We start from the raw sequence: 26,049 nt of genomic DNA on the forward strand, positions 1-26,049 counted from the left end.
CCTGAGGAATAATTCAGTAGGCCTATGGCTAGGGGAAAAAAAAGGATTTTCCATAAGTTTGAATTAGGTAAACTTTCTTAGACATAACACCCAAAGTCAAATCCATATAAGAAAATAAACTGACAAATTGGATTTCATCAAAATTAAGAACTTCTCTTTGAATGACACTGTTAAAAGAATGAAGACAAAATATAGAATAGGAGAAAACATTTGCAAATGATATCTGATAAAGCACTTGTGTCCCCATTATATAAAGAACCCTCAAAACTCAATTTTAAGGAAACAAACAACTCAATTTTTCAGACGGGCAAAAGATTTGAATAGACATTTCATTAAAGAAGATATTCAGGTAACAAATAAGCATGTAAAAAGATGCTCATTATCCTTTAGGGAAAGGCAAATAAAAAGCACAATGAAATACTACCACACGCCTATTTGAATGTCTAAAATTAAAAAAGGACTGACCATGCCAAGTATTGGCAAGAATGTGAAATGACTGGAACACTCAAGCCCTGCTGTGTAAAAGGGTACATCTACTTTGGAAAACAGTTTGGCAGTTTCTTACAAAGTTAAACATACACCTACCATGCCATTCCATGCCTGGGTATTTACCAAGAGAAATAAAAGCACAATTCCTACAAAGACTTATGTATGAATATTCATAGCAGCTTTATTTGTAACAGTCATGCACTGAAAACTATCCAAATGTCCATCAATGGGTCAATGGATAAATAAATTGTAGTATATTCAAATATGGGAATATTATTCAGCAGTAAAAAGGAATTAACTGTTGTTACATACAACAGCATGGATGAATCTCAGAATAATTACGCTGAGTGAAAGAAGTCAGACAAAAAAGAGTACGTGCTGTATGATTCAATTTAAGCCAATGAGAATTAATTTTCAAACCCTCCTCTCCACCTTTCAGTAATGGTGGCTCCCACACCTGCCCACCCGGTTGTAGGCAAAGGCTTACATCTGGTGGAGATAGCTGCCCAGGCTGCCAAATTAGGTTGTACAAGTAATATTCACCGAGGACTCTGTGATGGCAGGCTTAGGCCCAAGCCACTACTTGACAGAAGAAACAGTGTCCACTTGGGGCCCCAAATAATTTTAAACCCCTATAAAGCATTCAGCAAAAGCTTTATATAGAGAGGAATCCTTTGGTAAATGAGTACAATCACAATTTATATTGCTAGGTTTAGATTTTCATACCAGGTTTCTTTGAGGCAAATATATTTTGTACTGAATTTTCTATCAATTTCTTAGACGTCCAAGTTTTAAAGGAGAGATGATATGTCTTTTACTGATGCAACTGTTTAATTATATGCGTGTATATGTATTTTTTCTTGTAACAAGATCATCAGCCTGTCTTCTCCAGCACTAAGCCTAGTGCTTTGCAGCCAGGACACGATATATAATAACAGAGAGAAACAACAGTGATACAGGCATACCTCAGAGATACTGCGGATGGGGTTCCATACCCACACAATAAAGTCAGTCATACTCTTTTTGCTGGTGGAGGGTCTTGCGTTCATTTTGTAAAAAATGCACATCTGTGGCCCACAATAAAGCAAAGCACGATAAAGCAAGGTATTGCCTGTAAAACACAAAGCACGAAAATCAATAGCAAATTACATGTTCATAAACAAGGCAGGTGACTGCTTTATTAATGCCTTTTTAACCCTCAATTATTATTAATAAATATAGGAACAGTAGCTATCACTGTAATAGAGGGAAAACATAACAGTTTTTTTTTTACTGGCAACCGGTTCTTCTGTATGCGTGAAGGGTCGATACCAGATATCCTTACTCTATATTGGGATGTTCAATCCCAGCAGTTCTTTAAGCACCGGACCATGTGAGGGAGTAGAAGACCAAGCAAATATAACATACTAGGAAGGGGAACCTCGTTTTAGAGCAGTTTGCTCGCTCGGATACGTAACAAACTGGTATGTTAATCATTTACATACTCAGTGAATTAGCTCTAGGTGAGGCCCTCATGAGCCTTGAAAACCTCTACGGAAGTTCCAAAAGCCACTCGAATACAAACTTGAGGTCTAGCGCGCCACCTCCGGCCCAAAGGCCCAGGAGCCGACAGACGATCCAGGTCGGGCCCCGCCCCACGCCTCTCGCTCCGCCTTCAGGGGCGGGCCCATACCCCGGAAGGGGCGGGGCCAACCGCAGCACCTAAGAGCGGTCGGCGGCCTTGAATCTTTCTTTTCCGCCCGGCCACCGACGTGGCAAGTCCTCGCAGCGGCATCCGCCATGTGACCCATGCGGCCCCTGCGGCAGCGCCTGTGGGCCTGTCGCCGGGCTTTTCAAGGTGGGAGTCCCCGCAGTCTTAGTTCCTTTTCTCTTCCTACTGGGACTCCGACTCCGTCCTGGAGCCCACGCCCGCCCGGGACCCTCTCCGCCGTCTGGGTCCGGCGCCCCAGGCCTTCATTCCAGTGGAATCCGTCCCTTTGCTGCCTGCAGCGAAACGGTCGGCCCAGGAGGCAACCTTCCTCTCCCCTCACCCCGGATTGATGCGGCTTTCCTCCGCACCATCAGCTTAGTCGCATTTTGTGAGTTGCCACCTGCGAGTGTTAGCTGACCCTTTAGTAAACGTGGGTTTCGACTGTTCTCAGCTCAGAAACTAATTAAGGGCCTCAGTTTCGATTGGTTCCGAGACGGCCGGAAGGTACGGCCGGTGGCTCCGTGTTCCTTTCAGACCTTCGCTGGAGCCCTTTTGTATCCTCTGAGTGTGGCCTGTACGGTAAACAGGGTCCCTTAAATGGGCGCCTTATCCGTGGTGGGGAGCATGTTATACATTGGGAAGGAATTCTCTTAGATATTAAGACAGCCTTAACTGTATTTTGTGTTTGATTTTAAAATTGTTAACCGCACACTTTACTAACAGTTTTGATTTTGATACAGTAGAACTCTTGGCCGGCATTTGTTCCTGAATCTTCCTTTGTAAATAGGCTCTAAAGACGTGGTATTGAAGTTGAAAAGTAATATGTACCGTGTAGAAGGCCCTTAGGCCGAAATGCCTGCTATATACAGTGGTACCTTGGTTTTTGAATGTCTCGGTTGACGAACATTTCGGTTTATGAAGGGCGTAAATTTTATGAATCTATGGTATCATTAGATAGTAAAATTCATGCTAAATTTGCAGTTTTAGGGTTGATTTTAAAGGTCTGGAACGGATTAATCCATTTTGCATTGCTTTCTATGGGGGAACCGCACCTCGGTTTTTGAACGTTTCAGAACTTGGTCTTCTGGAACAGATTGCGTTCGAAAACCGAGGTACCAGTGTATACCCTTAGATGCTTGCGTTTACATAGAAATGTGTATTTCTGGACATAAAACAGAAGAAATTGGTAAACAGCTGCGAGACCGAGACTGAAAGAACATGTTACCTATTCAAAAACATGTTATAAATGAATACCTCTTTGATGAGACTTAGTAATAATAGTCTTGTGGTATTTTTCTCTACCCAAATTTGAAACACGTTGCTTCATCCAAAACAGGGCAAATATGATGGCTTAAAGTATTATATTGTATTACAATCATCCTTATTTTTGAGACCTAAGTGGCATGAATCCTATGTACAAACTGAATGTTTGATAAAAATATTAATGCATGTAAGTCCTGTAGCATAATAAATACAATCCATAATAAATACCGACCCCTTTAATAACTGGAATAATGCCGATAGCATAGTATTGCTTTCCTATTCCTTCCCCCTTCCCTTCCATCTGAGGTGCCAATCTGGATTTGCTGTCTAGTCTCTTGGATTTTTTGAGGGGAGTGGGATGGATAGCAATTTTATTACACATACATATCCCTAAATACTGTTGTTGTTTTCTAGTTTTAGGCTTTACACAAATGGGATTGTGCAAGCAGTTGTCAGTAGTTCCCATGAATCATAAATTGAAATTTTCCAAGTTGGAATTATTCATAATACGTAGTCTGTGTTTCTGATATTGATTATGTGAAATATTTCAGCATTTCAAGACTTGAAAATGATAAATTGTTTTGCAAGGTCCAACATTTGATGTCTTCATAAATCATTTCCAATGGCTGTCTGGTTCAATGATTTATCCTCCTGGAGGACCTGATTGGTGGCCCTGGCATGGCCTTTGCAATACCTAAGTGTGCTTTCAGGCAACCTGGGACTTAATCCTGCTGGACTGTGTCCAATAATGATGCCAACAAAATGTGTGACTGCTCTCAAAACTACTAGATTTGCTGTTGTAATGCTTTTAGTTGGAGGTCTGCACACTTGGTTGTATATATCTAACCTTTAACCTAGCTCATACCTCATCCTTAGGCTCTGAGACAGAAAAGCAATGGCTGGGTACTCATTAGGACCATCATGTCTTAAAATCAATACTGCCACTGTAAGGAACATCAGAGCCACCATTTTTCCTGCCCATGCTTAATGAATTCATTTCCATCTTGGAAAGATCATTTGTGGAATTATTAGGGCCTAATCAATCAAAAGGAGTAACGTTCTCAAATCATTGTAGATATTTTAAATTTGGGGTTGCAGATATTAACTACTAAAAAAATTAAGCAGCAAGTGCATTCTTCCATTAGAGACATGTTAAAAAAACAAAATTACTCCATTATGTGGTCTTGATGTTGGTAGTTTTTATTAAAAAACTGGTTAGGAGTCAGGAAGCTTACTGGTATGGTTGTTTATGGTTCCTGATGAGTATGAAAAAACTTACTGGACCGTTTCCTACATAAAAGATGCCAAGCAAACACGTGCAAGTACAACTACAAATTCACAATAAAATACTTGATTTCCAGGTGCAACAGAGCCTATGAGTTGAAGATGAATGAAGGTTGTCACGAATGTTTCCCAAGGACTTAAGATGACTGAACTGCTAGGAGCACAACTGTAACAAGGTACCAAAAGGTTAGAATTGTGCTTTTTTACATAAGTTTTGTTCCTGAAGAATAAATAGTACCGAAAATGTTGAATATGTTTTGGTAGGTTTAATAACTGGCACAGTGATGACTTAAAGTACTTTTTGCCGTTTACCCAGCTGAGGGTTTCTTTGAAGAAATAATTTTAAGACTGAGATGCCAGTAATCTATGTTGAAATTAATGTGAATTACTCAACTATAATGCAGTTTTTTTTACTAAAATGGTGAAATGTTCTTTTTCATCATATAGGTAGCCGAAGATGAATGTGCAAGTCCTTAGCTGTGGTTTAAAAAGTCATTGCCTCCGGTAAGTATGATTTATCAGGCAACCGTATCTGTTAATTCAAAAGTATCTAATAAACTAAAGGGCTGGAGCCATTTCCTGTTGCCTTTGTGTTAATGGAATGATTTCCTGTGCGTTTGAGTACAGAATGGTTTTCACTGTTGGTTTCTGATTTTTTTTCAGAGGTGGCACGTAACATTTTGGAAGGAAAAATGAATTGGTCAAGAAGGCATGAATTTGAGCAAATTATGAAAATTAATATTTTACTTAATATTAATTTATATAATTGATCATAAATTATGTAGAAAATAACATGTTTGAATACTTTCAATTGCTGAGCAATAAAATGTTTTTAAAAACATCAAATTGTTACACAGCTCCATTCTCAGTCACTAGTCAGATTTGTTTTTAACATACTTCAGGGATAGTATGTTCTCCCGTTAGTGGCTAGCTCCTTTGTGCATAGTGATTCTCTTTGAGGTGTCAGGCAGCTGGGGAGACATTTCTAGCATACCTTTGCTTGCCTTAGAGGATTTCTGGAAAGGCCCTAACCATTGCACACAAACTGCTGGCCTCCCCTTCAGAATCTGCTGTTAGACCTGACAAATAGTACAATAGTCTCCCCTCCCATCCTGTTACTCATAATCCGAAAGTACTAAATGAAAAATATCCAGAAATAAGTTTTAAATTGTGCACTGTTCTGAGTAGCATGGACCATCTTTGTGTAGTGTGCCCATGCTGCATAGTACCTGCCCGGGAGTCACTTAGTAGTCTCATGGTAATCTTAATACAGTATTTTATAATTCTTTAGTGTTAAATCTCTTACTGTGCCTAATTTATAGGAAAAACAGTATATGTAGGATTTGGTAATACGCATGCTTTCATAGGCATCCACTGGTCTTGGAATGTATTCCCCATGGATAAGGGGAACAGTAGTTGGAATCTCAAATTCCCTAAATGAATTGCCACTTACAAATAAAGGTTTTGCCTGGGACCTACACGTTTTATTTGTTTTTACCTTTGAACAAAAAAGTAACCCCAGATTTAGTACAAGTAATACACTGTTTTAAGGGAGAAACTGGATGATCCAGTCTGTCCAGAAGTTGAAAATTTGTAAGAATTCTAAAACTAAATTCCTACCTCGGAGAAGACATTCTTTTTATCAGGGTTATAATTTTAATACGGAAAGAAACTAAAATGTACAGCAACATGTAACTGCATCAGAGGCAACATTTGAAAACCATTGCCCCCGTGTTTGATAGTCCTTTTTTGTCAACAGAACCATAACACTACAGTTGTAAAATGGAGGTAATTTTATGGATCTGAGTATAAAACAGAAATGCTTTGCCTTCGTAGAGAACCAGGAAAATATATAATCTAAAATAAGACATAATAAGGTCTTGGTGTAAAGTTGTAATACGTATTTTGTTTTTAAAAACTGCCTTACTGGTAACTGAACACTAGTCTGGCACTACTGGATATTCAGTAAATGCTGTCAAATGACTAGGAAAATAGTGACTTGTCAAAGTCCTATAGAATTAGCTGTGTACCTTATGGTAAAAGAATCATAAGGTAAGAAGAATAGTAAGGTGGCAATTCTGTGATGACTGTTCTTTTGGTAAAATGATTAAAGCTTTGAAAAATGAAAAGGATTTTTAAATTGCACAAGAATATTTTTTCATGGTGTCCCTTTTCAAAGCAGTTATCTTCCCTCCAAAAATGAAGACTGGCTTTGCAAATTGGTTTCTTTGACTTTTGGTGTCTTCCTTGTAACTGGCTAGATTTAAAGAGCTAATTATTGCTCCTTGATTTGATGTAAATTACTTTTTTTTTGTTTCACCTGGCTTATAAAAAATGGAAAATTTCCAAGGCTTTTTCTGAGTCTATAATTATGGCTTCCAAAAAAACATATAATGGACATGTCAATATCTAGTAAAGGATGAACAGTCCTTAAATTTGAGGCTTTTGGTTATATAAATTTTTACCAATTTGTCAAGTTCACAAGTGCAAGAAAAAATGGTTTACTTTGTAGGTACTCATTTAAAGTGCTATTGCCATCTTGTGACGAATTGAGGAAACTACATAAAAGTTACCTTTTTTACATTTCTTAGCTTGCAACATACATGCGCGTTATCTGTTGACCACTGGTATACGGGACTAACTAGAATTTTTAATATTTCTTCTAAGTTTTAAATTACTGCTATTGGCTTTGAGATTTGGATTAGTCTTAACTCCATTAGCAATTAATTTGACGAGACCATTTTACATTTAAGATGGCATTCTATACATTATTACTTCAAAGTCACACTTCCACTGCTGAAATAGGAACGAAGAAAGTTTTCCTCAGATTGCCTATTCATCGCTAGCAAAAATAGTTGTCCCAGGTCCATAGGTGGCAATAAACTGGAGGAGCTGCTGTTGGCACTGAGTCAGATAGATATCCCTTTGCTCTAAATATTCTTCATTATACAGTTCAAATGGAAATAGTGCATTTGGAGCAACACAAAATACAGTGGCCCCTAAGTGAAGAAGGGAAAAGTGTAAATGAGAAATACTTAAAATGGTAAATATGAAATCTCATTTTCAACAATATCCTAATGAAAGTTTTAAAAATTAAGTTCTGACCTACTTAATAAAGTATTTCAATAATCATTATTTAAATCTGAATTTTTTTTTTTTTTTATTGAGAGCCAGAAACAGTTTCAGTATATGAACTAACGTACCAGTACCAATGGAAGAACTCTTGAGGTTTAAATTTTGGAAACTTAAATTTGCCATCTATTGAAATAGTCATTAGTTTTCAAGCTGAATAGTGATGGAAGAAGTAGAGGGGAGGAGGTATTGAAAGGTAGGGAAATGCTAATACATATTTCATAAAGGTTAAGTTGATCGAGGATAAAGACATTGTACATTTCTCAATTATTAAAATCCACTGACGTAACTAGACATATTACATATAACCTAATAACCCCTTGAATATATGGTTAAATGATTTTCAACTAGGGTACCAAGACCATTCAATGGGAAAGGATAGTCTTTCCAACAAATGGTTCTGAGAAAATACCATATGCAAAAAAATGAAGTTGGCCTCTTTCTTTACATGGTAGACAAAAATTAACTCAATGGATCAAAGACCTAAATGTAAGAATTAAAACTATAAACCCTTAAGAAAAAATACTGGGGGAATGCTTCATGACATTGGACTTGGCAATGATTTTTAGGACAACACCAAAAGCACAGGCAATGAAAGAAAAATTAGACCGTATCAAAACATTTGTGTGCATCAAAAGATATCAACAGAGTGAAAAGGCAGCCCTTTTTTCACTTGAGTAGACATTTCTCCAAAGAAGATACACAAATGGCTAGTAAGCACTTGAAAAGAAGCTCAACATCACTAATACTGGAAAAATGTAAATCGTGCCACAATGACATACCAGCTTACCTGTAAGGATGGCTATTATCTAAAAGCAAAACAAAAGAAGTGTTGGCAAGGATAGGGAGAAATTGGGACCCTTGTGTGCTGTTGGTGGGAATGTAAAATGGTGCAATCCTTACAGAAAACAATATAATTAAACAATGACCATATAATCCAATTTCCTTTGAGTATATACCCAAAAGAATTGAAAGCAAGGTCTAAATGGATATTTGTACATTGACATTCATAGCAATATTATTCACAATAGCCAAAGGTGGAAAGCAACCCAAGTGTCCACTGATGGATGAATGGATAAACAATGTGACTATATAGATACATTATTCAGTCTTGAACAGAGAGGAAATTCTAATGGATGCTACAACACGGATGAACTTGAAGACATACCAAATGAAACAAGCCAGACAAAATAGGAGAAATATATGATTCCATGTATATGAGGTACGTAAGAATTCAAATTCATAGAAAAAGTAGTATGGTGGTTGTCGGGCTGGGGAAAGGGGCGAACGGGGAGTTATTGTTTAATGGGTACGGAATTTCAGTTTAGGAAAATAAAAAGATTATGGAATTGGATGTGAATGTACTTAACACCACCGAACTGTACATTTAAAAATGGTTAAGATGGTAAATTTTATATTATGTATATTTCAACACAATTTTTTTTTAATCCAAATCTTTGAATATTACTGTAGGAGTTAAGCTCTTAAATTCTGTTTCATTGATTGATTCATTGACTGAGCACCTAAATGTGTTTGGCTGGGAGTACAACTGCTAGCCAAGCAGTCAGTGGCTCCCTTCCGAGAGCTGTCTGTCATCAGCAAACACTAATAGCCGCAGACCTCCGTGACTGCTCCCTTCACTGCTTCACCCTACCTGAAACCTGCTATCCCTGCAAACACTGCTTTCCTTGTGGCTCGAAAGTGAAGCTGCTTTTTCTCCAATACCCCGCATACCTTAGTATCACAAGACAAGAATCAGTGCCAACTTGCTGCCCCTTTGCTGCTTTCAGACCATTTTTGCCCATTTTCCTCTTGATAAAATTATCTTTCTTCCTTTGATGCCCTCTGGCACCTGGGCTTTATCCCTGTTTCCCCTTCCACAGTGGAGTCAACACCCAGCTCTCAGCCCTTGGCTCACAGTCTCCATCTCTTCCCTAATACCTGCCATTCAGCAATTGCCACGTGAATGGCCCATTTAACTCCTGACCTCCCTGTGTCCTGATCTTTTCCCCTTTACTTCCACCACATATTCTCAAGGTCACAGGAAACTTGATATTACCAGTGTGGGGACAAAGCCAGGAGTGCAGTTTCCAGGCTCTCGGCCTCATGTGGAAAGGTGCTGGCTCACATAGTAAATGGCCATCAACTGGGATTGCATGGCCATCAGCTGTGGCTAGTTGGCCGTCAGCTGTAACCAGTGAGCCACTGGCCACTAATATAACTGCTGTGGCTACGCTAGCAGCAAAATGGGGGCTGGCAAGAAGATGGTGGCTGAGCTAGCAAGCGAGGATTGTAGCTAGCAAGTGAGGTTGGTTGGCAGAGAGAAGTGGATGGCGGGTTGCGGATCGTGTGGCTCCTGCCTCCTGTGTCCCCAACCCAGCCGCCAGTGAGAATATGACTCCCCTATCTATGGCTCCATGGGTGTTCCTTTTTGGCCTCACCATATCCTGCGTTCTTGTGTGGGGAGCGGCAGCTGATCCCTGCATGACACCAGCAACTTACTTGAAAACCCTGAGTTCAATGTCCTTCTCTGCTTCCAGCTTCCAGGACTTCTATCTGACAGATCTCCAATCTGCCTCCTTCAATTCACTTGCCTCTTTTAACCAATTTGAGACCCTCCTTTGACAGTCCCCCCATTCCCTTGCCCCTCTGCAACACTCTGCCACACTCACCTATCAAAACCTCAACTCTGTATAAACCCAGCCATTTACTTGGTGCACTCAGGCTACTAGGCAGAAAATCACATGGAATTGGCATTTCTTGGTTTCACTTTAAATGAGTCACTCAAATGGGCACTTGCACTGCCTGCCAATCCTGCTGAGTTTCTCGAGCACACTTGGCTCCTCTGTCCTACACAGTGACGATTATATTCCATTCTTCTCCCCTCAAACCTTTCATACTTAGCTGATGACCTTGTGTAGAGTATATAACCAAATCTACAGACCTACTTGATTCTGTATCCATTCTTCCCTCCTGTAAAGTGAAGTGACTCTTCTATTGTGTTTCCCTGAAGAAAATAAGACCTAGCTGGACAATCAGCTCTAATGCACCTTTTGGAGCAAAAATTATAGTAAAATAAGACCGGGTCTTATATTACATTTTTCTTTTAAAGATAATAGATCACATCATGTGCAATAGAAACTAATGATACCATAAAAAGAGGGGAAGAGCCAAGGAGTGAAGTCCTTAAAAAGGTGACAGGAGATAGGAAACCACAGCACATGTGGAAGTATTGGCCTCTAATACCGTTTTCCCCAAAATAAGACCTAGCCAACAATCAGCTCTAATTTATATTATATTGTAACCGGTCTTACGTAATATAAGACCAGGTCTTATATTAAATTATTGACAACTGTCTTATAATAAGACCGGGTCTTATATTACGTAAGACCGGTTACAATATAATATAAATTAGAGCTGATCGTTCGCTAGGTCTTATTTTGGGGGAAATGGTATTAGAGGCCAATACTTCCACATGTGCTGTGGTTTCCTATCTCCTGTCACCTTTTTAAGGACTTCACTCCTTGGCTCTTCCCCTCTTTTTATGGTATCATTAGTTTCTATTGCACATGATGTGATCTGTTATCTTTAAAAGAAAAATCCCACCCTGGACCACACATCCTTCTCCAGCTAATACCCTATTTTCTCATGTCCGTAGTCAAACATCTCAAAGTTGTCTATGTATGCTATCTCCATATCCTCACTTGCTACCCTGCCCAAACCCCCCACTCCATTGAATTAGCTCTGACCATGACCACCTACAACCTCTAGACTGCCAAATCTAATCGTAAACTCTCAGTAGCACATAATACAGTTGACCACTCTGGTCACTTCTTGAAAACACTCTCCTTTCTTGGCTTCTGTAACACTACACTTGATTCTTTCTACATTCTGACTGCTGCTTCTCAGTCTCCTTTATTAATTCTCCTAGACCCCATTTCAAAATACTGGGATTCTTTCAGGGCAGTCCTCAAGTTCTCTGTGTAGGTCTCTCTAGATGATGTCATTCATTCCTTGGCGCTGAGTACCATCTCTCTGCTGCTGATTCCGAAATTGTATTTCTAGGTTAGAACTCTCTTCTAAACGCCAGATTCTTACATCTATTTACTGATATCTCTGTATATCTCAAACTTGATAATCTATAATTTGATTTATCTCCCAAACCTTTTTCTCTTTCTTCCCAGTCTTGGTAAATGGCACCATGATCCACTCATTTTCTCAGCGTAGAAACCTCAGAGTTTTCCTTAATTTTCCCTGCTTCCCCAACTCCTAAATCTAATTCACCTAATTTGCATACAAGAAAAATATCCCTGAGTAGGGATGATTTTCCTGCTCTGTTTAAAATAACACTTAAGGAGCTCTTAACATTGTCTTGCTTAAGACTTAAAGATCAATATACCTAATTGAAATGTATTATGAAAAAAAGGGGAAAAAATCTTCACATAGTTTTATCTCCCTCAACAAACCTTTTCTTAAATGCTTCAAAAAAAGTCTTGACAAAAAAGTTACCAAGTGAAAATAGCCATAGTCTACCATAGTTTTTAAATTCAGACACACATTTATGTCTTCTTATTGAAATCTAGTTGTGTCTTAACAATTTTGATGGCATATCACAGTAAAATTGGCAGCATTTTTTCTTTACGGTACATAAAACAATGTGTCTCAGATTTTATCAAATATGTTTTAAATATAGAAAAGAAAGAATGCAAAGATAAAGCAAATTAAAAATAAATATATTTTATAAATAAAAATATTTATATATCCTTCCTCTTACTTAGTATTGGTTGGGAACCAGGTTTTTCTCTTTTGGTAAATAAAACTAATTTAGAGGTTATGATTCATCCCCCTAAGCAAAAAGGTATAAATAAAGCACATACATGTGCAAATTTACATATAATTTTGGGATTCACAAGCCCCTAAGTATCCATGAATCCTAGGTCAGGAATGCTTGATTTAGATAATTATAGAACTAAGTTCTAATATTCTAATGGATATTTGCAAAAAGTTATAATATCAATTGAATTTAAAGCACATGGAAGCACTAAACATACACACATAGAAAAGTCAGTGTTAAAACATCCTTTCAGTCCTAGGGTTGGAACTAAAGTTTGGTTTGGAACATGGTATATCTCATCAAAATTAATGTCTCACCTAATTCAACAAAGAACTTTGTGAGAATAACTCTCTTCACTCTTATATTAGGAGCGCTTTTGTGTTTATACTATCAAAACCATAATAAAGCCATTCATTTCAAATAATAAAATGCTATCAATAGACATAACATTATAAGTAGCAATTTGGAGAAGGTGGTCATGCAAGATGATCATATTTTCTTTGGCTACGCGCCTAACTCCACGCTGGGGGATTGAATGACAATTAAATGCTGTATGTTATTTTAAAAGGAAGATAAATTTAAAATCATTTCAGGTATTAAGTAGTTTTTTTTTCTAGAATTCTTTAAATTGCAAAAGTTCAAGTACAGAAACAATCATGCACAATAAGAAATATCAGATGATGATGCTACTTATAAACAATTAGTAAATGTCAAATTAAAACAGGCCTTAACTGATAAAAATTTATTGTTCTTCAAACTAATATTTAAAATATACAAAAAAATTTAAGACTAAAAATATTTATGTTTGAATATAATTATTTGTAGTCATTAACAATTTAAAAGATTACCGTATTTCAATGTGAGAGATGTTTCAAATAATAAGGCTGCTATTAGTGCATCTTCTTTAATAACTTTATTCCTTAAGTTCAGTCGAGCATGGGCTTCAGATAGGGAAACTCTGAAAAGAAAATTGAGGCCAATCAAAATATGTTGATATTACAAAGATAATATATTTTGGCAGGAATAAACCAAGACATATGCAAATATAAGCCACACCTTAAAGATCAGCATATTCTTACTTTTAAAAACATTTGGGTTTTTTCCAAAGCATTCTTTCCCTACCAAGTTAAACAGACTTTTCCAGAGCAAGCAAGTATACTGACTTATTATCAAAGTGTTCGTTTCCAAAGTGTTAGTATCTTTATGATTCTATACCCTCTCCACTCAAGTTCTGTTCAGATAAATACACAGTTGGGAAAATTAACCTAATTAAATGTCTCTTACAGACACATCCTTGGTATTTTCTTTCCGTTCTTCATCTATTTGAAGTCCTCAAAGAATCTTGAAATTTCAGTGTTGGAAGAGCTCTTTGAGCTCAAAGTTCATACTCCATCAGATAACTGAATTTTCTCTACAACATCCCATACTAATTATTGTCTAGTCTCTTTTGAGCTTCTCCTAGGAATCACTAGGAGTCATGAAACAATCCATTCCTTTATTATTTATTTATTTATTTATTTATTTATTTATTTATTTATTTAAAGATTTTATTGGGAAAGGGGAACAGGACTTTCTTGGGGAACAGTGTGTACTTCCAGGACTTTTTCTAAGTCAAGTTGTTGCCCTTTCAATCTTAGTTGTGGAGGGCACAGCTCAACTCCAGGTCCAGTTGCCAGTGTTAGTTGCAGGCGGCAGAACCCACCATCCCTTGTGGGAGTCGACGAGTTGAACCAGCAACCTGCAACCTTGTGGTTGAGAGCCTGCGCTCCAACCAACTGAGCCATCTGGCACTGGCCCATGTGGGAATCAAACCAGCAGCCTTCGGCATTAGGAGCATGGAGCTCCAGGCGCCTGAGCCATGGGGCCAGCCCTATTTTTCATTTTTAAACTGCCTTTGATTACCTGAAAAATCTCACTTAAGCTCTCATTAGGCATATGTAATGTACTTGAATGACTGCTGGACTTGGGAATCAGAAAAACGAAGCTAAGTCTCCAGAATTCACTAGCTGTGTGACTTTGTATAAATTGTTTAATTTTTGAAGCTCAGCTATAAGATGGGGATAATAATAATTCACAGGGATTTTGTAATTTCAAATAAGGCAACTGAAAAATTTGGAACTCAATCACAAAGATTATATAAATGTTCTATGAAATTGGTTTCACTGCAATTTCCACCCACTGGTCCCTAGTTTTGTCTTCTGGGATTACAGAACAAACCTAATATTTCTTAAATGTCACAGCTCTTCAAATAGTCAAAGACAACTTTTCTAGTTGTCTAATGTTTCCTTTTCTCTAAGATAAGTATTCCTATTTCCTTTCATATGTCATGAGACATAACGTTCAGGCCCCACATCGTCCTGGCTACTCTCGTAGAGACCAGATTTGGTTAACATTCCTTGTCAGTACAGTACTACAGGTGAGATTTGACCAGCAGAGTAGAGGAGAGACAGAACTAGCATTTTCTTACTCGTGATGCTATATTCTATTAATGCAACCCCGAAGCACAGTATTATTAACAGCCATGTTATACTGTTTACTCATATTAAGCATAAAAAGAATAACAGTTCAAGTCTTTTTCATATTAAGCCACATCACCCTTTCCTATCCATTCATACTTGTACAGGGAGCTTGGACCTAATTGAGGATATTACATTTTTCGTCTTGTTAGATTAAGATCATCATTCAAATTTGTGAAGATCTCTCCAGAGTTGCTTATTTACAAATTTGATTATCATGTTCCTGATGTCTCACCCAACCTCCTTCTAAAAATGTTGACCAGGACAGAATATGTATACAGCCTTTTAGGAAATGAGAAGAGTATTGTTCAGCTCCACTTCTTGAGCAAAGCAAGGATGGTGTTATTAGGTATGGTCTATAGAAATAGAATAGGAGAGAAATTCGAGGTTAATGACTCTTCTGAGTAGTGGTTCATTTACTTTGCAATAAACCCTATCTCCACCTCTACTGTTTATTTCTACAATGGGAAAAGGTAGAGTTAACATATTAAAATTAACCCTGCTTTATTTTTTTTATCAATATAGTCAAATATAAAATGAGGATATGTGAGTTTAAGTATCTTTTTACTACAGTGAAAAAACATGAGAAAAAGGACTTTCAAAGCTTTTAAGCTTTGAGTATTGATTTAAGTATTTTAAATATTACTTCAGAAAATGAAAAGCATTATACAAGTCTATTTACCGTTTTAAAATATCGTAGTTGATTCTACCTTTAGCATTTTTTCAGCTCTATGAAGCTAAATATACAGTTGGAGAAATTAACTAAACGTATTTATCTCTTATAGACCTATACTTGACATTTCCTTCCAGTCATTCATTTGTCTTATATTGTAGTTATAAGAAGATGTTTATTTATTTAATGGATTGCTTTACTCTTGGTCCTACTTTATAATTTGCTTGAGATTATACATTAATTTATGTCATACGAAGTAATGGTCTATTAATAGGGGACTCTAAATTATGGTATAGCTACAGTACAACACAGTAAAACTGTAATGCAGCTCTTAGAACAGAATGAGGCAATTCTTTATGTGCTAATAGTGTGACAGTGTAATAAGTATACCATGCGTAATTCCATTTGGGCAAAAAGGATATCTATCTATATGAATATATATTTATACATTATAACATATATAATGTTTAAATAACATTCATTTAAAATACATAATATTCAAATAAATGTGTACTATATACCATATATTTAAGTTACATATTTGTATCTGCTAGTATTTGAATGTATGATATCTGGAAGGATACACAAAAATTGTTAACAGTGATGGGAATGAGAGAGAAATGGGTAGGGTTAATAGGACACTACTATTTTAGACTTCTCTATACTATGTCTATACTTCACTTTGATAATAAAAATTAGTTTTTAAAAGAATTTTTCAAGGAACAATAATAGATGAGCCTATTAAAGTATTTAAAAGTACAAGGAACAATATACTTAAGATTTTTTTTTCTAGGTTCAGTTACAAAATACCTGGAATGTGAAGGGCTTCAGAACAGGCCTCCCCAAGATATACACTTTGACATGTGGATTATTTTGAGCTGAAGGCAACTGAGACCCTGCGAGCTCACAAGAAACTTCTACCTCTCCCTGAAAGAATTTAAATGTGGAGCCTGGCCCATAATAAGAGTGCTTACCAGAGATAACTTTTTATGACGTATCTACAGGGCAGGGCAAACATCGAATGACTGAACATCTGCTCTTCTTACTGCCCTGTGAATGACCTTCCTCCCCTCCGAAGCTCCAAGGCGCCTTACCTCATCCTTAGCTCAGAATGCCATATATACCCATTTTAACTTTCCATCCCTGAACCTCTCATGCACGTGGGGTCTCTGACTCTCTCACAAATGTGGGGTTCCCATATATACACATGTAATTAAATTTGGTTATTTTCTCTTGTTCATTTGTTTTACGTCAACTTAATGATTAGACCATCTAGAAAAACCAAAAGGGTAAAGAAAAATTTCTTCTTCCCCACAAATGTAAACAGCTACATTTAAAAACAAAAATCATTTGCATTTGAAATCAGTGCAATTTTCTCAGCCACATCTTATACAGAGGGACCAATAAAAATTAATTTAGTGAAAACAAATCATTGGAGATTCAAATGATGTAACAATATAACAAAAAGAACTGTTAAGTCACCTTAAATTCTTTTAGAACAAGGTAAATTATAAACCAGCCAACCAGCAATCAAACAAAGAAATAAATGAAACAGATAAATAATTAAACATCATTTAAAAGTTAATACTGGCTTTAAAACTTTACATTGAATACCTACAAATATTTTAATGCAGATGCTGACAGTTTTGATCCACATACAGAATCTGTTCTGATTCTGCGACTTGCTAGATAATAGCCATGAATTATTCTTTCTGCCTCCAAGCTGAATTCTACATTTAAATTCTTTGCAAAAGCCAGCAGCTAAAATAAAAGTGTGAAAAATTTAAGAGATTTAAACTTTATTATAGAATCTCCATTATAAAAATCCAAAGTATATTGTCATTTTATTTTGAAGTTTGCCTATTCTATTTATATCAAAATTGATTAAGTATCTGGAGCCACCCCAATGTCATTGAGCATTTATTTTAAATCATAGTCTTTCACTTGTAAGAACTAGATTAAAGTTCACCCCAAATAATTTCTTCCCCCTTCTTAGTGCGGAAATGTTCTGTGAAATATACTGGAAGGACTATCAAGTCTTTGCTTCCAGTGGAATAAAGGCTCACTCAGAGCATTTCAATGGGAGAGAGAAGCTCTCCTCAGAAGCTCATTTCCCTCTGAATAGCTTTAATTCTTTGGCAGTTTATTTCCTTGTAACTTTCCCTCATTGGCCCTAGACCTTGTCCTCCTTTCCTCCCTTCGTTTTAAAGAACACAACTAAACACTAGCAATGTGGGAGGTACTGTGTTATCTACTACGAAGATGGGCCTCGGAGACTGAGCAAGGTCTGGGGAGAGAATAAGTCTTCAGCATAGTGATTACCCCTGTTTCATTTCCTGAATTTTGTGCTTTTCTTTCTAGCTGAGTGATTCCCAGTTCCTTAAGTCCTTATTGAATGACATCATTTCCAGACTTGTCACCATCCTAATTGTTTTCTGCTTTTAAACTCATAGAACCAAAATGAAAAATTAACCACAATAAGGTTTCTATTAACTATACTATTTATATTTTAAATATAACTTTTTAAGGATCTGGGTATATCCTGGGTTGGACATATCCTGTCTTCTTTATTCTCCTTATACTCCACAGTTCCCTCTGGGCCTTCCGAACTGGATAATAACACTATTAATTACATCAGTAGCCTTCTCTAGGTTTTACTTTACGGAGGTGCAGTGATGTGCCCCCTGTACCCCTTCAGGAAAGGACTGTCGCCCCAGCTGCCGGAAGTGGTGTCAGCACTGGCCTCCAGTTGTCAACTTCCTCAGGGATTGCCTCATATCAAACGACTGACTGAGGTGGAGGTGGGGACGGTGTTATAAAGCCCCTCTATTTCTGTTCAAAGCGGGAGAACTCCAATGGGTCTCTTTAGCTCCACAGCACATCGTGGGGCCTGCAACGCTACCTTTGGGCCTACATTGCAGCTCAACTCCTCCCTCGGTCCAGTCCCACTTCCTTCTCCCTTCTACAGGTAGGGATAGAAGAGCGTTTCCTAATACGGAATGGCACAGTAAGCTCCATCTCACTATGCCTCCTGGAGAGCCCAGGCTGCAACATATCCCATCAAATGTGTTTTGTTTGATAGACAGATTTCTCTTTTGGAGATATCATTTTCACTATTACACCAGCCTGTTCTCTCTAGTCTGACAAATCAACTACAAACTCTTTTGCCTGAGCTTCAAGTCTTACTGTAAATTTTCCAGATCTTAATTCCGATGACTCCATAATACATTTTTTGTTCCAGCCAGACAGGTCTTCTTACAGTTTTCCATGTACACTCATTTCTACTTTTATGACTTTGCCTCTCTTTTCATTTCTGTTTAGCATGCCCATCCTTCCTGTCATCTAACTCGTAGCTTTCCTTAAGTCCCAGTGAAACTCGCACCTCATCTATGAAATCTTCCCAAGTCCTGCATTCTACGTGGTATCTTCCTTTCTGAATCCTGAAATACTTAAAGTCAGTCTCACCTAGTTTAGCACTTAAATTGTCCCTTAATTGTTTCATGTATCTTGTTTTTATGTGTTAAATGATAACCTACTTAAAGTAAAAAATTCATGTTTCTGAGAGAATATAAAACAAGGAAATAAGCTCATGTGTGTATATATATATAACATTCAGTAAATACCTGACTAATTAATAAACCCACAGATTTTTGTTTGTTTTTCTGGGAAAAACTAGGTAAAAATTTCTCCGGTTCATTAGTGTATCTACATATTTAGTATGTTAATTCCTAGAGACAAACTACTTTTTTCTTATATACTAAAATAAACAGAAAGACCTTATTGTGTTATCAATATTGTTGTTCCATTCTAATCTATGTGAAGAAACAATGCCCATAAGTCATTTTTGTCTGCCTCACCTTTCAACCTTTACCCATGCACTATGCCTCAGGAAGGCAGGTGTGAACAACAACAACAACAAATGACTCACGGAGTCCCACTTCCCGATATTCCCTGCCTTTTATCTCTCTTACCCAGATACTTTATCTCTACCATGGGCAGATTTCTAAATGGTTAATATTAAAAGGGCTTCACTTGTAAACACTTGAGTATCTTTAATAGCTATGAAAATTGTTACTAAATTTATATCATCTGCTCTCAGGTTGTCTGAACATGCCACACATTTTCATGTCAGGACATTAAAATGAGTTAGTGAGTCATGATAGATATTCCCTACAGTCAGGACGTTACAGGCTTTCACATAAAGGAAATCCCTTTGAATAGTTTACAAAATGTAAATAACTGTATAGCTATACAGCTTCTCATAATTTTCTATAGAAATATTCTGTTTTGGCTTTCCTTTCATTGAGAGTTTTTAAGCTGTCAGGATTTAGATGGTGCAAAGAATAAACTCAACATTTTAATACCTATGTCCTTATTCAGTTTTTTATTTAATTATGATCCTAAATATTTTCTATACAATGTCCTTAAAATGTTTAAAAGTTAGAAGCAAGTTGGAATAAAACAATTCGAAATAAAGAAAATTGAATGCTCAAAAGAGTTCTGTTTAGATTGAGACACATTAGCTCAAGTATTCTTGGTAATCATTTTTTCTACCATTACCTTTTCAAAATCTTCAGTTGTGAACTGTTTAGAAGCTACATAAAGTAGCCCTTCAGGATCAATGGCTTTCTTTAAAGTATGTTGCACAGTAGGAAGAAATGGGTGGCAAGGAGATGATTCATTACAGTTAATCAATAATCCAAACGCCTCTACAAGGTTAGCTGGAATCAAACTGCAATCCTACAGTAAACAAAAATGTAAAAGGCAAACATTAAACTCTGGCATTTTCATCAACACTTTGGAAATAATTATAAATTATTTAAATTATTCATATATTTATATAAGTTTATTAAATTATATACCTATAATTATAACAATTATTTGTTTGTTTGTTTGTTTTTCAGTTTTTTTTTTTTTATTAGTTTCAGGTGCACAAGACAAAGCAAAACTTAGACGTTTATCATTTATATCTTAAAGTGAATTTGAATAGCATGGAAATTTATAGTGACCAAGTTTTTTTAAATGTTTTTCATTGAGAATTTTCTTACACATTATTCATTAAAGCTTCCCCCACTACCTATTCAAATAATAATTTCTAGTGAGCAGATACTTGCTTTGTATGACTGAAAAAACAAAAAAATTTCAAACTGTGGCATTATTTAGTTCTAGTACCCAATTAAGTATAGAAATGGGTTAATAACAAAACATTAAGAACAACAAAAAACATTAAAATCTGTGGCTACAATCCCTGAACAACATTCTAACAAAAAATATACATATACCTTACCATCTGACCAATTAGAGTATTGGGTTTCTGCATATTTTTCCTTGAAGATGAATCCATATCAACAAAAGACCAAAAACTGCATTGAACCGGAAAAGTCATTTGTTGATCAATATCATCCCCAAACTTCTTTCCCGGGATGTATACTGTGATGCTTCTGCTTTCCATAACTAAGTCAAAAAACATTACCCATTTGTTATTTAAGTTAATTTTGGTCTGTATATCTACAAATCAATAACAATTATTATTACATAGAATTTTACTGTCTAAAATTTAGACAGTAAAGACACAAGTTTATTTGATTGTTTTGTGAGATGTGGATGGCTTTTCCATAAAAAGATCTTCCATAAAAAGATCGAGGCAAGGAAAATATTTGAATGTTTACATGTCCCATGACTTCATGAGAACCAGCAGTCCAAAGCACGTAGCTGGAATTGTGGTCAGTGTCTGGGTGGAATAGGCAGAGGGTTAGGAGATTGGTCATATAGTGCAGGCTTACAAGGGAGGCTGAAATTAAGCAATGTTCCTTTATAATGGAAAAAAATAATAGCAAGTGGGCTATCTAAGTGGGAGTGAAAGAGGAAAAGACTGAGAGAGAATATAAACTACAATGACTAGGGAAAAATATATCTCAAATTTGATATGTACAGAACCAAATTCAGTATTTCTCCTCAAATAGCTCTGGGTGCATTACTCACATTAGGGATATCAGCATCTATCTACTTAAAACGCAAACAAAAAATGTGGAAAAATCCTAGTCTCTTTCCATCCTTCCTTCAACCCTTATAACCATTCCATCCATGAATTCAATCCATTTACTAGGATTCTACCTCTCAAATATTTCTTCAGTTAGTCTTCTCTCCATTCATGATAACAGAGTCTTTCTTATACATGTTTATCTTCCTCTGGGGTCATAAGGTACATTCATATTTAACTCTAAAGAAACTGCCAGAAAAGTTTGTAAAATGGTGCACTATTTTATGTTCTCATCAATAATACATGACAATTCCAGTTTCTCCACATCCTTGGCAAAATTGCTTGTCAATCTTTCTAATTTTTGTCATTCTAATAGCCAGAGCCAGCTACATAATTTGTGGGGTTTAGTGTAAAATTAAAATGTGGGCTTCTTAATCAAAAATCAGGGAAAAACTGCTGTTAAGAGTACTAATGTATAAAGCTTTTTCCTTTAAAAATATGTTATTACTTATAAAATGTAATAGGGGTGATATGGAGAAATTAGAATAGCGATGCCTTACTGGTGTTAAATGCTGTGCCCACCTTGGAAAAGTTTGGTGGCTCCTCATAAAGTTAAATATAGAATTACCCTATGATCCAGAAATTCCACTTCTAGGTATATACCCCAAAGAGTTAAAAGTAGAGATTCAAACAGATACTTGTATACCAGTGTTCATAGCAGCATGACTAATAGCCAGAAGGTAGAAACAGCCAAGTGTCCATCAACAGATGAATAATTTTGTAAGTGGTATATGCATACAATGGAATATTATTCAGCCATAGAAAAGGAATGGGACTCTATAAACAGGCAAATTCACAGAGAGAGAAAGTAGAATAGAGGTTACCAGGGGTTGGAGGTGGCAGGGAATAGGGAGTTATTGTTTAATGGGTACAGTTTCTATTAGGGACGATAAAAAAAAGTTCTGGAACTGGATAGTGGTGATGGTTGCACCACATTGTGAATGTACCTAATTCCACTAAATTGTACACTTAAAAATGGTTACAATGGTAAATCTTATGTGTATTTTATCAGATTATTTTTTAGAAAAGGAATGAAGTAATGATACATGCTACAACATTGACCTCAAAAACATGCTAGGGCGGACAGGTGGCTCAGTTGGTTAGAGAGCGGGCTCTGGGTAACTGGGCTGCCGATTCAATTCCCACATGGGCCAGCGAGCTGTGCCCTCCGCAACTAGAATGAAGTCAATGAGCTGCCACTCAGCTCCCAGATGGCTCAGTTGGTTGGAGCGTGTCCTCTCAACCACAGGGTTGCCGGTGCGACTCCAGCAAGGGATGGTGGGCTGCGCCCCCTGCAACTAGAAATGGCAACTGGACCTGGAGGTGAGCTGAGCCCTCCACAACTAAGACTGAAAGGACAACAACTTGACTTGGATGGAGCTGATGAGAGTCATGGGAAAAACACACCACTGTTCCCCAATAGAAAAAAGTCCTGGAAATGCACACTGTTCCCCAATAAAGTCCTGTTCCCCTTCCCCAATAAAATCTTAAAAAACAAAACAAAACATTATGCTAAGTAAAAGAAGTCAGTCACAAAAGACTATATATTGTATGATTCCATTTACAAGAAATGTCCACAATAGGCAAATCTATAGAGACAGAAGTAGATTAGGTTGCCAGGGACTGTGGGGAAAGAGGGTTTGGGGGGCGACTACTAACGAGTATGGGGTTTCCTTTTAGGGTGATGAAAATGTTCTGAAAGTAGACAGTAGTGATGGTTGTATAACTCTGTGAATATTCTAAAAACCAGTAAACTATTTTAGGTTGTGAATTGTATGTTATGCAAATTATACCTCAATAAAACTGTTACCAAAAAATGTAATAGAATTGCCGTTCTAAAATTAAAAACTTTTATTAGCATGAATTTTACCATTTAGCTTTATATTGTGCAAATAAAGTCTTAAATACAAATATATGAGCATTTAACTCATATGTGGAATCACTAATAGTTTGTAGCTAGTATACACCTATACTGTTTGTTCTTAACAGAGCAGTGGAAATGCTGCACAAACTGTATTCTACGTCTTGACATGCACACGTTTCCCCCAAACTCTCTACTTTCAGCTTACTAATGAATAAGGAAGGACTAAAAGGAAAAGAAACTATGGGTTTCCCTATCTTTCCCTTTCCTCCTATATCATCATTTTCAGTGTAAGTGGTTGGCAAATACAGGGAAGTAACCAAATAAGAAAGGATATAATGGGTTCCTTGGTCACTTGTGTTTCTTAGAAAGCTACCTATTTCTTCTATCTTAAAAGCAAGTCTGATCTGAATGGAGAGCGTCTTGGGGCTATTAGTGCCCCCCTCTTCCTCAGTTGAAGATGATTTGACATGGAACATGAGCACAATGCATGGGAGTCCAGTGAGAATCAAATTGATTACAAACTGTGTTACAGAAGTCGCACAGTGACTGCAAATGCTGTATGAAATAAGGGCAGTACGTGGACACGTGTGACTCTATTTCCTCTGCTCGCAAGCTCCACTGTCTTACTGGACTTCCTTTTAAAACACAAGTGCAATGATAAAATTATTTAAAATTTTTTATGAGTATATTTTTTATTAGTTTCAGGTGTACAAAACAATGTAATAGTTAGACATTTACACCCCTCACAAAGTGATAACGCCCCTCCCCCAATTACTACCCTTTTGACATCATACACAGCTGTTACAATTCCACTGACTCTATTCCCTGTGCTGCACTCCACGTCCCGTGACTACGTATATATTAAATTATGGTTGACATTCATTATTATTCAGCTTCAAGTGTACAGAGGCAGTGATCAGGCATCTACACCATCCATGAAGTGGTCTCCCTCATAAAACAAGTGCCCATCTGACACCCTACAAAATCTTACAACATTATTGATTATATTCCCCAAAGAATCTTTCATATCCCTGTGGCAATCTTGTGGTTACAAATTTGAAGATGGTGAGAGTAGTGTTTTAACCAAGTGCCAGGCTATTCTAGGGGAAGGAGGGTCTCTGTGCAACTGTACTTCTTCCATGTCCACGAAGCAGGCCCTGCTAGTATGAGTGTTGGTATTTCACTGCAGCTTTTATCTTCATTCCCTGATACCCAACGAATGATACTGAGCACTCTCTCAGGTGCTTGTTAGTCATTTTGTGTATCTTCCTTTGTGAAGTCGCTATTCAAGTCTTTTGCCCATTTTTTGCTGGGTTGTTTTTAAATTATTGACTTGTAGTAATTATTTCTATATTCTAAGTGCATGTCCTATGTCATATATATATATATGTAATTATTTTCTTTTGCTTGCCTATTCACTTTTTAAATGGGCCTTTTGATGTGTATAAATTCTTAGTTTTGATAAAGTCCAATTTATCAATTATTTTCTGTTTATTGCTTTCTGGATTCTAACAAATCTCTGCCTATCCCAAGGTCATGAAGATATTCTCCTCTGTTATCCTCTAGAGCTTTATGGGTCTAGTTTTTACACTTAGGTTATGATCCATCTTTAATTAATTATTGTGTATAGTTGAGGTGAGCAGGTATTAATTTGTTTTATTTATATATATATATATATATATATATATATATATATATATATATGACATATATATCCAGATGTTCCACCATCATTTGGTGAAAAAATTTTCGTTTCCTCATTTACTTGATTTGGTGCCATAGTCAAAAATCAATTGACAGTATTAGTGTGGATCTATTTCTGCATTCTCTTATAGGGAGAAGCAATATGCTATGTATTCTGATCATTGCTGCACTTTCTTGCTGGTATCCCAAGAATGCAAGGCCCTGACTACTCTTTTCCCAGTCCATATCTATCCATATCTTTGTTACTTATAAATCTGGCCCAACCAGCATTATCTTAATACCAAAACCAGACAAAGACATTACAAGAAAAGAAAACTGCAGACCAATATCTCTTGTGAACATAGATGCAGAAATCATTAACAAAATATTAGCAAATTGAGTCCAACAATGTATAAAAAGAATTATACACCACAGCGAGGTGGGATTTTTTTCTAAGTATGCAAACTTGGTTCAACATTTGAAAATCAATTAATGTAATCTATAATATTAATAGGCTACAGAAGAAAAATCACATTATCACAGCAGTAGTGCAGAAAAAGCATTTGATAAAACCCAACATC

The 26,049-nt window shown here is 36.7% G+C and overlaps 1 protein-coding gene, 1 long non-coding RNA gene and 1 other non-coding gene across 4 annotated transcripts in view; 2 read left to right on the plus strand and 1 right to left on the minus strand.

Moving 5' to 3' along the window:
• The first annotated feature begins 2,171 nt into the window (after positions 1-2,171).
• LOC141568436 (uncharacterized) lies at positions 2,172-6,858 on the plus strand. 2 transcript variants are annotated; one of them, XR_012491550.1, is made up of 4 exons: positions 2,172-2,326; positions 4,804-4,912; positions 5,174-5,230; positions 5,390-6,858. It is a non-coding gene; the product is annotated as an uncharacterized LOC141568436 (long non-coding RNA). The 2 variants fall into 2 exon arrangements; XR_012491549.2 differs by having other exon boundaries at positions 2,207-2,567.
• LOC141568726 (small nucleolar RNA SNORD87) lies at positions 4,999-5,087 on the plus strand. Its single transcript, XR_012491946.1, has one exon. It is a non-coding gene; the product is annotated as a small nucleolar RNA SNORD87 (small nucleolar RNA).
• Positions 6,859-6,898: 40 nt separating the features above from the next.
• MCMDC2 (minichromosome maintenance domain containing 2) overlaps positions 6,899-26,049 on the minus strand; it is a 32,775-nt gene continuing 13,624 nt past the window's right edge. Inside the window, exons 10-14 of the mRNA XM_074318361.2 lie at positions 21,169-21,335; positions 20,442-20,621; positions 17,500-17,642; positions 13,541-13,650; positions 6,899-7,725 (exon numbers count right to left, since the gene is read on the minus strand). Of these exons, the coding sequence (XP_074174462.1) occupies positions 7,559-7,725; positions 13,541-13,650; positions 17,500-17,642; positions 20,442-20,621; positions 21,169-21,335 (767 nt within the window). The 3' untranslated portion in view covers positions 6,899-7,558. The remainder of the gene's footprint in view (positions 7,726-13,540; positions 13,651-17,499; positions 17,643-20,441; positions 20,622-21,168; positions 21,336-26,049) is intronic.

This window comes from Rhinolophus sinicus, chromosome 7 (assembly GCF_057876585.1).
Source record: "Rhinolophus sinicus isolate RSI-liver-muscle chromosome 7, RSI-T2T, whole genome shotgun sequence".
NCBI classification, from domain to species: Eukaryota; Metazoa; Chordata; class Mammalia; order Chiroptera; family Rhinolophidae; genus Rhinolophus; species Rhinolophus sinicus.